Here is a 12096-nt window from a genome sequence, read left to right as displayed (position 1 = left end):
TTTTATATGGGTCAAGTTCACAGACCGTAACCTATAAATATGGTATGGAACATGGAACCATTTATCGAGATGTCACGGGTCTACTGTAGAGGTTACGTTGCCCTATGATTCTGCCTATGATTGATATACAAAACAGTTTTATTGGAGGTACCAAACGCAACACAAATACAGGATGTGATTCATCACGTGGACCTACGCGCACGCCTACATATATATTCTTTCTTATGTACCTAGGAATGTACCTTTGTTCGATGGTAGACTTAGATATAAGTAAGTGCCAAGTTAATACCGCTAAGGAATGATCTATTTTACAATCTATTATGCAGCCATGCATTTTATTATATTATGCAGTAATTTACGTTCAGAAATAAACCACTTACTTGTTTTATGATCTTTCTTTTATTTAAGATACAATCAAATCAATATAACTTTGGAAGTTTTAAGGTAAGTAACGTTTATTATTGGTACTTTTTTCTCTAGGTAGGTTCTCTATGTCATCATCATCAGAAAATAATCATCCACTGCTGGACATAGGCCTCTTCCAAGGAGCGCCACAACACTCGGTCCTCGGCCTTCCTCATCCAACCTCATCTACCGGCTACCCGCCTAAGGTCGTCAGTCCAGCGTGCAGGAGGGCGTCCCACACTGCGTTTGCCTGTTCGTGGTCTCCAGTCTAGAACGCGTCTACCCCATCGGTTATCGGTTCTTCGGCAGATATGACCAGCCCACTGCCACTTCAGCTTGCATATTTTGACAGCGATGTCGGTAACCTTAGTCCTCTGATGGATAACCTCATTTCTGATACGATCCATCAGAGAAACCCCAAGCATAGCTCTGTCCATAGCACGCTGAGCGACTTTAAATCAGTGGACCAGTCCTACCGTCTACGTATACGTCATCACTGGCAGGACGCACTGGTTGAAGACTTTTGTTCAGGCTCTGAGGAATGGCCGAGGAGAATATGTGACGAAGTTTCCCGAATGCAGCCCAACCCAGGTTCCCTATGTAGTTACATAGTATAGTACTTACAAATACAAATACAAAAGCCATTTATTTCCAAATAATTAAGTTATTTTCATACATGCATCATTATAATAATGTAACAAAATTCTTAATTTACAACTTACAACTATTATTATTAATTATTTAATTTTTTATTTATTAATTACATAAGTATTCATTTATTCAGATAATATAATTAAGATTAAATAATTGAGATATATTTTATATTAAAGGTATAGTGCATGCATTAATTAAAAAAACATAATGTTTTATTTGGTCACCCATAGTTGGGTATAGGCCTCCTCCATAGTTTGCCAATCTCGTCGGTCCTTAGCTCGTCTTGTCCAGGTATTGCCGGCTATCTCTACGATGTCATCGCACCAGCGTCTCTTCGGGCGCCCAGGTGGTCTGGTCGTGTCTCTCGGGTACCAGTGGAGAATGCGCTCGCTCCATCGTCCATCAGTGGTCCTTGCTACGTGCCCGGCCCATTTCCATTTCAGTCTGCAGAGAATACCTACTGCATCTGTTATTTTGGTGATGCGTCGTATTTCTGCATTTTTGACTCTGTCTTGAAGAGTCAAGATAGAGTATAGGTAGTACTTATAATATAATATTATAACAAATGTTAAATTCGAACTTTTCCAACACAAACTTCGTACAACTTTATGGCCTAACGTGTGTGGTTAAATTATCGAACGTAATATTATAGAAACTTACACGTTACTTTATTATTTGGTCACTTTGCTTTATATTTAGTAATTTTCCAAAGAGTATGAATACTATGCAAAGTATACGAGTATAATAATACACTCACGGGAAATGAAAAGGTTCCATCAAAACAAATACCAATTAACTCCTAAACGAAAAATGCTAGCTTAATGACGCCTTCTGCAACATTGAAGTACATTTAACAGAGCATCAGGATATTACCTACTAAAACGGTAATATTTTGTTCAAATTTTAATTTCAACGTTTGTAAAAATTGGGGTCGTTTGGTGTCGGCTTTTTGTGAGTGGAATTTCTTTGCACGGGAGTGTATTTATACTTAATGTCAATGATATGATGTATTTAATGATAGGTAAATTTATGTTCAGTTTAAGTAGGTACCTACTACCTAACTAGTTAGTAACTATACTTATAATAGTTTTTGTAGTTTCCCCTTTTCTTCATAATATAATTTCTCTTTTCCGAGCTAGTCTGGTAAAATTACTCATAGAAGATTACCTACCGTCTATTTTATATATTTATGTATTTTGTAATTTCTGTATTCGTGTTTAATAAATAACCTTTTCACCTTTTTACTTGTACCTCCTGTAGGTTGGCTGGTAGAAAGATTAAGTCCACCTTTTGTACACTTATATCTCATATTTGTGCAATAAAGTATTAAATAAATAAATAAATAAATAAAATAATTATCTATCTGTAAGTACATATCATTTAAAATCAGCGATCAAATTTTCTGTTTATTTAGACCCGTTGTTTCTTTTATGAACTCATTGATGATGCTTACGCACGAGCGATGCTTATAATAGTTCTTGGTGGGGGCTGAATTACTAACTGCCACTTGACAGGCACTGGAACGTAGTTAATTCTCTTGTGTACTTTGGTATCTACGATCGGCGACCTTATGACACACCTCGGTATAACGATCTAGAAACAGTCTCGCTTGGACACCCGCAGGACATTGTCCACTCACAGTACCTAAAGTGTGTCACAAATGTGCAAAGTGTGAACATGAAATATATTTATTGTGTGGCTGTAATTTTGCTCTTATTATCAGCGAATATCGAGGGGAAAAAAACTGGAAGAAGTAGAAGTTCTGGTTCAAGTCGAGGGTCAAGCCGGAAAACAAATGTTCCTCAACCAGCTCCAACCTCATTCAGCAGTCCACAAGCCAGTGCCCCAAAACCATCGCTGTCCGGTTGGCAAGTAAAACCAAAACAAACTTCACAAAGTCACTCATATCCGTCGAGTAATACGGGGCTTTCTGGAAATAGTAAACCGGCAAATCAACCACCTCCTAGTTATGACTCGGTCCAAAAGAGCCATTCATATCCCCAAAATGCCGGCAATCATCAAGGATCCCAGCAGTCCCTCTCATATCCACAAAATGCCGGATCTCACCAAGGATCGCAGCAAGGCCACTCTTATCCCTCATCGGGAGGATTGTCCGGACAATCTAATGCAGGCGCGGGCTATCCTCAGGGCGGCGGTTTGTCAGGAGCCGGTAGAGGTGCACCACAGCAAGCAGGCGGGCTCTCTGGAAGTGGCGCGGGGTACCCTCAACAGGCTGGTGCTCCTGCATACTCGGGACCTGCTGGCGGCTACCCCCACCCGGCGGGAGGCGGCCACGCCGGTGGAGCGCCACCGCCGTACCCCGGCAATACTGGATATAATGGGCATCAGTACGCGGGTGGAAGTTACGGGAACAATAATTACCATCACCCACAAGGCCCACCACCACCATACCCCGGAGGATTCGGAGGCAATGGAGGACACGGAGCATACCATCCTGGATTCACTCAGCAATCTCCAGGCTATTTCGGCAATTATAACAGTGGGCGAGGCTTCGGGGGCATGGGTCGATCGAGCAGCGCATTGACGGGAGTGGGGTTGGCTGGCGCCGGAGTGGGAACTCTTCTGACTGGACTTGCTTTATGGAACTTGGCGCGTTCAACTGGAAATCGACACCACACTGTGGTTTATGATAACAGGGGAGCTCCGATTGCTGTTGAGCCCCAAAACAAAGAAGACACAGGTATCGAATCTATTCTTGGAGAGTTGATTAATTGCACTCTAACAATAGACACAGGAAACGCTACAGAAGTCCTGGCAATACCTTGTTCCATCGCAACATCATTTTCACCGGAAGCCAATGTTAAGAATCCTGGTACGGCAAATGATGAAACGGATAAAACAAAATGCACAGTAACCGTGATTAATAAAGAGCTAAAGGAATTCATGACGACTATTCCTTGCTCTACACTTCTGAATTCAGCAGCTGAGAATAATGTGACAGAGCCACCGCCGCCGCCGCCAGGAGCAGTTAGTGACCCAGGCGCAAATATTGGGACAGGGCCCAATGATCCTACTCAATATAACCAGCCACCAGTGGCACCACTACTTCCTGTCACTATAAACACAGAAAATAAATCTGTAAACTGCTCTCTAGAAGCTGGTGTAACAAGTGATCCTATGAATCCTTGTTTTCCGGCCGCAACTCCCAATTTAACAGTACTACCATTGTTAAAGAATGAATCTCTTGAGGCACTCTCGACACCTAGTTCTGCTTAATTTGGACAAATTTGCGTAAATACCTATCTACTATGTTTATGTTTGTAGTAAAAATTTAACATTTTATTCCTATATAACTACTTATCTGTTTTTAATACCACAAAGTAATATGGAAGATGTATGATAGCGATAAGTATCAAGTATTATGTTATTAAGGTACATTTACAAAAGTAGTAAAATAAATCCGTACTAAAGTGTTCAATATTTCTTATATTTCTATATTTCTTATATTTTATCAATATTTCTTATATTTTATTACCTACTTACGTTTATAATAATCTACAATAATAAATTTCTATCCAAACAAATTAATTAATAATTAACATAACCGGACATAAGGGTTAAACAAAAATTGGTAGGTATATATTTTTTAATTTTACACGTCGATTCTGACTTTAACGGGGGGAACTTATCCTACTTGTATAATTTATATAGGTACGAGTAAACTTAAAGCTCCAATTTCTCTATTGTCGTCATCTCCATATAAAATTCATGACAGATGTGTCAAAACCACTACTCCCTGGTTATGCTCTAACCGAGAATGGAGAAATTGGCACTAAAAAAGTTAAATTTTGCCTACCACCTCAAAAACTTTTTTGCATTGTCTGGTATTTAGGTAAATTTGGTTAGTGGCAATGTATGAATAGCATACCCATTGATATAGATTTTAATAAAAGAATAACGGTAAGGGTTTTCCGTTTTCCGATCTTATTTGCCAGGCTGTAATTTTTTATAATGTATGTCCGGTTGTGTAAGTTCCGGTAGAAATTTTGAAATTTCATTTCCGGTCAATTAGTTTAGCTATTCACCACTAGATGTCAGTCAGTCCCTAAGGTCGTGTGCTGCTACTTTACCTCGAGGACTTTATTATTCTGAGGTTCTACCCATGGTCTCTGTAGTCAGTCAGTGCTCTGTGGATTGGATTTGACGGTTTCGGATTTTATGCTTAGCATTAATCTAATCTGTACTATTGTCATTGTCAGCTGTTGTTGTAAACACCGCGCGGTTCATTCATTAGATTTATTTATTCAGTATTTTGTTCTAAATTTATATTAATATGATTTTACAATATAATTTAAACAGATTGTTTCCGTACTAAAGAGCAATAATGTCAGACCCGACTATACAAACGTTCTGCTGCCACCACAGTGGAAACAATCTTGATATGGCAGTGAAAATTATGAATGAATTTAATACCGACTCATATAACACAGTGTGCCTGACTTCTGCAGCTATAGGAATAATAGGCGCAATATACCAGGTAAAAAATGTAGTCCATGGTACCGGGAACTTTAAGTTAACATCATAATATCAAGTTACTAGTAATGGGAGGGCTTCCGTCTGTGGTCAGAAAGTAAGGTATCGATTTCTTAGAGTATCATTTTCTCTTTTACTTGTATCGCTACGCTAGCGATCAATATTTCATTCTCACGGATTGTTTAAAATAACTTTCTTCTAATGATTACACCATACAAGATTACTTCTTAATTATTTGAATATTTTCAGATAATTCCATCCCCTGTTGATCCAGAGAAGACACAAAAATGGCATACATTTTCTTCTATTAGAGGGCGCCGTATTATAATATGGTTAGCAGTGGCAGACTTATTTGCTTCTTTAGGTAAGAATGAGTAGGCTCAATACTCAATACTCAATCTTTTATTGCATCCATAAGTAAGTTTTACAGGTGTTAAATACAGGCTGGTAAGAGCTTAAACAGTAAGACCTATAGGTCTATTGTTACAATGTTTGGAAGAAGCCTATATTCAACAGGGTGATAGGCCATGAGCCAAACCGACAAAGCCTACTGTAAATCTGGCCTTTAACTGACAATTGTCATACTCATTTTATACTAACAGAATGCCCATCTTACATATTTTAAGCGCTTATAACATTTTAACTTAAGGATACTACCTACATCATTTAGAGACTAAAATGAGCACAAGAGAGTAAAAAGTATATTTTAATGCACAAGTTTTGAATAATAATATGGCCTGCTAACCTTGGTTCCAATTATCTTTATTCCAGGGGTGCTGATTAGATCATCTCTTTGGCTCAGATACAAGAACATAATGCCTATGCCCAATGATGATGTCAGTGTACTATTTTGTAGTATAATTTCTGTAAGTATTATTAATTTCCTATCTTACACAAATAAATAGCTTTTTACTATCCTCTAATATTAATTGAATATTGTTTTTAGGCATGGACTCAGTATTTTTATACAGCAACTTGGTTCTGGACCTTGTTTTATGCCATTGATACATGGTTAACTCTTAAAGGAAGAGATTCTCACCCAGTGCTTTATCATTCTGTTTCGTGGGGAGTGCCTGCAGCCACAACAAGCATAGGATTGTCCATACTTTACTTGCCAGATGCTACGTAAGATATACAATTATTACACATATAATAGTAGCTATTGCTAGCTGAAAAGTTTCTTAGCCAACCTAAGCAATACCTTATTTTATCTGTTTAATTTATTTGTAAAAGCAAGCTAAGTTACCTCAAACACCTACAAGCCGTTATTTTTAAATGCCGTTATTTTATGGTAGCAAATATTTTTTATTTCAGGTGTCATAACTTGACATCCTTAACAGCTGCATTAATTAAGGTGCTGCCAAATTATTTTGCCACTTACTTAACAATAGCTATTGTTATGATTGTGAATCCCATAATGTATATGAAAGCTGGGAAAGATGCAGAGGTGGCTGTTGCTCTACCTCTTGCACAGGTCAGTTTATGAATTTTTATATATCTTATTTGCACAAAACAGTTTGTATAGACATTTTATAGAAAACTTTTACTTCAAACTCGTAATGTGTTGTAAATTTTGAGACATAAAAATAAAAAAAATATTCCTACTAATAATATTTACATCATCCTACTATTATATCTATAGACTTCAGAGACAGCTATAAAAAAGCATTTGTTTATTTTTCAGTTCACAAGCAAGGAACGTAAATTGGTGGATGCCTTGAGATGCAAATTCTTCCTGATTAACATGGTATTCTATGTCTGCTGGTTGCCAAACCTTGTGAATGGTATACTTTTATGGACTATGTGGTTCAACATGCCGGTCAAAGTCATTATTAGTATTTGGTATATTATGGTAATTATTCATTTAATACTTAAAAAACTACTTAATGATATGTACCTACTGATAAATATAAATAGAATTTGTATAGTGTTTGGCAGTGCGGCATGGATACTGCTAGGTGGCGACAATCCGTACAAAGTTGCGCATATTTTCCATTGCTTGAATATTGCCAATATAAAAATTCTCACTAGCGCCATTCATTGTTATTTCAGTGTGCGAGAATGCCACCTAACCAACCTGTCATTTCTTCCAGGCACTGATGAATCCGTTGCAGGCGTTGCTGAACGCACTGGTCTATAGAAGTTGGAAAGGAAATCAAAAATGTTGCAGTTTTAATTTTTTCAACAAGTCTAGAAAATCCAGCCTCCCGCAAGAGTATTCTCCATTGCTGGGATCTGTTCCGGTTCCCTCTCGCTTGCAGTTGAAGCCTATCAAGTCAAGTATTAACACTTATGCTACCCTTTAAGATGACTCAAACAATTTCAATAACTTTTTAACTTAACGATTTTGTCATTGTAATATTGCGTTTCGGCTGTATATGGAAGTAATTTTACTTCCCCTTATGGAACTGATTCAAAAACTTCAGTTCCATAGACGGCCATTTTAAACATAGGTATATTTTTTATTTACTTGCTGGATACTCGCATCATTCCATTGAATTGTGTACATATTTGATAATGCTAATTATATATTTGTTAATAATGTTATGTTACTACGTTATCAGTTTTGATATATTTTCCTACTTTATTTGTTTAATCGAGTGTTTAGTTCTATGAAGTACTTATCATGTACTGTTGTTACAATACGTATTGTGCTGTCAAGGTGCTGCAAGTGTTATAGCAATGACATAATTACTCATGATGTTGAATAGTTCCGCATTTATAATTATTATGCATTTATCCAGGGGAACGCCTAAGTCATTTCATATTTCCAAGTCTGCTCCTACAAGAACTGCGAGTTTTTACACTGTTCAAGTACATAATATATACATATAATTAGTCAAAAGTAAACGCGAATTTGTATGGCGCGAAGGAGTCGCCATAGTAGTAACGACAAAAGCTTTGAACTACTACAGCGACTTAGATATTCGCACTTACTCTTCACAGCTGGAACGGTGGGAAAAACTCGCACTAGATGCATAGGTAGATACAGTGTGAGATGAACTGCCAGGGATTTCTTACGACTCGTCTGCGATGTGTGGCAGATTATTCTTACATTGTGATATTGGAACTTACCTACACCTGTCCTCAAGTCGCCCTCTGAACGGCGGGCGGCATAGTCATTTTCGGTAGTCTAGGTACTATAAATCGATACATGAAAGTTGATCACTATATATGCATGTATTCTGTTCTGCCAAAAGCGCATATTAAACTGAAGTGTTTTCGGACATCTTACGTGACATGAATCAAATTTAATTATCTTACCTTCTCAGCTTACCTTACAATCAATTTTGCCACTACTTTTGTGTTGGTTGTATGCATTCCTTTTTTAATTAATAAGTGAAAGTAAGTACCTACTATTATAGTAGTAATATTATATTAAGTATATTGTGTATTTTTTTACCATTTTATAAATAATTATAATCTTTGGGTTTTAAAATTATCTTTTCTTTCTCCCAATATAGGTAGGTTACGTAGTTATTGATTTTATGAAAGAGAAGATATAATTATGTAGATGAACCACCTTAGATTTTTTCAAATAAATAGGTACTTACCTACCTACTTATCTCTACCATTTCTATATTAAAACATACATTGAAAATAATGTTTAATACTATTTTATTTAGTGATTTAAAGATAAGTTACAAAATATATTTTAACAATAATTAATTTATCACATTAGACTTAAATAATATATTCTATACAGTATCACGATCATTTTCAGGTGGGGCCATAGTGAGGTCGGTCACATCTTTCACAATCATGTGAGCGATCTGCCAAGCCATTTCTTCATCCACTTTGCTGGTGGTCGTCGGAACGAATCTGCTCACCATTTTCTTTAATGTGGACCTCTCTTTTTTATCTGGATCTGGTTCAAATTTAGATTCAAAACGGCCTAAGCTATTTATTCTACCTAAACTCAATCCATCGCTCTTTTTTCGTTGCCACAAAGAGTCTGCATTATAAAGCTGATTGGAATCTATTGTCATGTCAGGTACTGAGTGGTTCCGCTTCTTGCGGTGGAAGACGGGGTCTCCCATGGCCAGCAGAGTATTCTGTGTGCTCATACTGAATTCACTGCTACAATCCGATTGTGATCTACGGTGGGACCAGGCGTGATCTACTGAATTGATCATTTCTGAAAGATACTTATAGTACACTTCAGAATCCTGAAAAGACTTAACATAATGTGACAGTGTTTTAAACACAATGTGATATGGGACATCAAAACAAGTATACACTGGACCTCCATCTCTACATATCTCACTCTCAATATTTAATCTAATATCTGTAGTGAAGCCAACTGGACTGAGAGCTTGAAGAGAGAAATACTTCTCGTAAATGATAATAGCATCTTCCTGGGCCTGCTGCGGATTGCTATTGTCCATTGACAAGTTATCTCTGTAATGCATGACTGCCATTAGAAACTCTAACAGTAGACAACAACTTTCTTGCTCCAAGTATTCAGTGAAGTAAAATAAAATAGCTTCATTGTGCAATATATCATTGAGATTCAAGACTCCACTGGTTAATATATCTATCTGTGCCTTGGTATACCAGGGACTTTTTTGGAAATCGTTGAAGAAATTGGTTTCCATTTGTTGAAACAGAAGGTCTATTACTGGCTTAAAGCAGTCTTCATTTATATGTCCTTGTGGATTACAAATGTTAGATATTACAACTTTTCGCACATTATCTGGAAGATCTAATGAATTTGATGCTTCTAAAGCAATATACTTCTTGAACAAGCTGACAGCTTCTTCAGTAATACTATGTTCATCACTGTATTCTTCAGATGTGGTGGCATGTTCCGATAGATTTTGACATGAACTGGATGAACCATCACTTTTGCTTATACTTTTAGTAATGATTGATTCACTTCCAATTTTCTTGAAGAACAATGATGGAGAATTCCCCTCAGCACATCTTTTCTGAGAATTGCAGTCGAGGTTAAATGAGCTTTGTGTCCGGCTAATCAATTGACTTTTTTTCATATCAGATCTTTTACTTTTTGAAACAGATACTCTGAAATTTTCAAGTTCCATCCAGCTTTTAATAATCATAATTTTGTCAATTGATTGCATGAACTGTATAAAATATTTAACAGAATTCTTGTTATTTATTATATCACTAAGATTAAGTGATAGATGAGATTTCTTGTTGAAAAGGTCCATCAGATCTGCAAGTTAGAAATGCAATTGTTTAACATCAGATAATATTATTATAGAAAATATAGAGTGTATTTTGTTATGCCATCTAGAGGTGATGACAATAAATGCAATATTTCTTTATAAATTAAATAAATTAATTAGGGACCAAAATGTACTTTGGAAAAGTCTATTTTACAAAACTTTATTTTGAAAGTTGAGTATAATAACTAAATTTACCTTCATTTTCATGTATGGTTTCTAGAGAGACCGTCTTATTGGTAATGGAATGATTTTCAGGTGGGCGTACAGGAAATCCTGATTTTCCTTTAGCTGAAAATGTAAATGTTTACTAATTAGTTTTTGATAAGAGACGAGAAATAAAAAGTTTTGTGGTCGGTAAAGTACGATAAAGGTGCGATCAAACAATAACATACCAGCGCTCTTCCAAAACTTTATCATTTTATCGATATGTTAAGCACCAAATAGTTTGAAATACTAGCACAAAACCTTTAGTTACGCTATGAACACAACTCATAAATGCTGCAGTTAATTTCATCAAAGGAAAACCTAAATTATCAACAATAATATTTTCTTTGACGATTTCATTTTTAAACGTCATTTATTTATTTACGTCAATAGTTGTGTTGCAATATTGACATTTAAACTTCTCGCGTTTACTCTCACCACTGGTTCACAGAGTAGTGTGTTATTATTCTGAAGATGGAGTGGCTGTGATTATTCTGAGGCTATGCGATCTCGATTATTATTTAAAAATATAAAGGTATGGAAGTTAGTACGGCTGTCCTCCAGAGCGGCGTGAGCACAGTTTTATAAGCAGTTTCTTTGGTATAGTTTTACCTCACACAGCGCTCCGCTAGCCCGATCCACTAGACAGCCTAGTCTGAAGGCTCTACGCATAGTGCCTCCGGGCATGCCGCAGTGGGCCGCCATCGCCAGCATGTCTGTTGTAGTCAACGAAGTTAGGTAAAAAACGTAGCGTTTAGAGATTAATCTGAAATCAAATCAAATCAATACAATACAGGTACTTACTTAGATTTTTATCAGTAAGTACCTACCGTTCCCGCAAGGACTTTTTAAAAAATTCCTTGCTTTTCTTTGTACTACCAAAAGAGTACACTGTTAGGCTAGGTAAACTAAAGCTTATTTTTTTAAGTCAGTTTGAGCGAGTATACTTATGGCTCTATTTAATTACAAAGAAAACAGCGCTTTTTCTTAATAATTACAGTTGCTAAGTTCAAAATCCTACTCGGTACCTATACCCAGCAACTGTCTTGTCTTATTATATATTTTTGAGCGGTCCATCAACTCTAACTACAAGATACAGGTTTCTACAATGTGGCTAGGTAGGTAGTGGCTCTCATATTATATTATA

General features: G+C 36.6%; 3 protein-coding genes across 3 annotated transcripts; 2 read left to right on the top strand and 1 right to left on the bottom strand.

Moving 5' to 3' along the window:
* The first annotated feature begins 2603 nt into the window (after nucleotides 1–2603).
* LOC105392506 (translation initiation factor IF-2) lies at nucleotides 2604–4493 on the top strand. The gene has a single exon (XM_011564134.3). It carries the CDS (start codon nucleotides 2737–2739, stop codon nucleotides 4294–4296), a length of 1560 nt encoding a protein of 519 aa, XP_011562436.3. The 5' UTR covers nucleotides 2604–2736; the 3' UTR covers nucleotides 4297–4493.
* Nucleotides 4494–5264: 771 nt separating this feature from the next.
* LOC105392497 (G-protein coupled receptor 143) lies at nucleotides 5265–8108 on the top strand. The gene is made up of 7 exons (XM_011564124.3): nucleotides 5265–5557; nucleotides 5803–5917; nucleotides 6325–6419; nucleotides 6500–6678; nucleotides 6868–7027; nucleotides 7238–7405; nucleotides 7647–8108. Exons 1-7 carry the CDS (start codon nucleotides 5405–5407, stop codon nucleotides 7857–7859), a joined length of 1083 nt encoding a protein of 360 aa, XP_011562426.1. The 5' UTR covers nucleotides 5265–5404; the 3' UTR covers nucleotides 7860–8108.
* Nucleotides 8109–9154: 1046 nt separating this feature from the next.
* LOC105392496 (A-kinase anchor protein 10, mitochondrial) lies at nucleotides 9155–11339 on the bottom strand. The gene is made up of 3 exons (XM_011564123.3): nucleotides 11138–11339; nucleotides 10941–11033; nucleotides 9155–10732 (listed from the first exon to the last, which is right to left on the bottom strand). The coding sequence occupies exons 1-3, from the start codon at nucleotides 11160–11162 to the stop codon at nucleotides 9252–9254; spliced, it is 1599 nt and encodes a 532-aa protein (XP_011562425.3). The 5' UTR covers nucleotides 11163–11339; the 3' UTR covers nucleotides 9155–9251.
* Between the last annotated feature and the right edge of the window lie 757 nt (nucleotides 11340–12096).

This window comes from Plutella xylostella, chromosome 10 (assembly GCF_932276165.1).
Source record: "Plutella xylostella chromosome 10, ilPluXylo3.1, whole genome shotgun sequence".
Classification (NCBI taxonomy): domain Eukaryota; kingdom Metazoa; phylum Arthropoda; class Insecta; order Lepidoptera; family Plutellidae; genus Plutella; species Plutella xylostella.
This window is presented reverse-complemented; position numbering and strand designations above follow the sequence as displayed.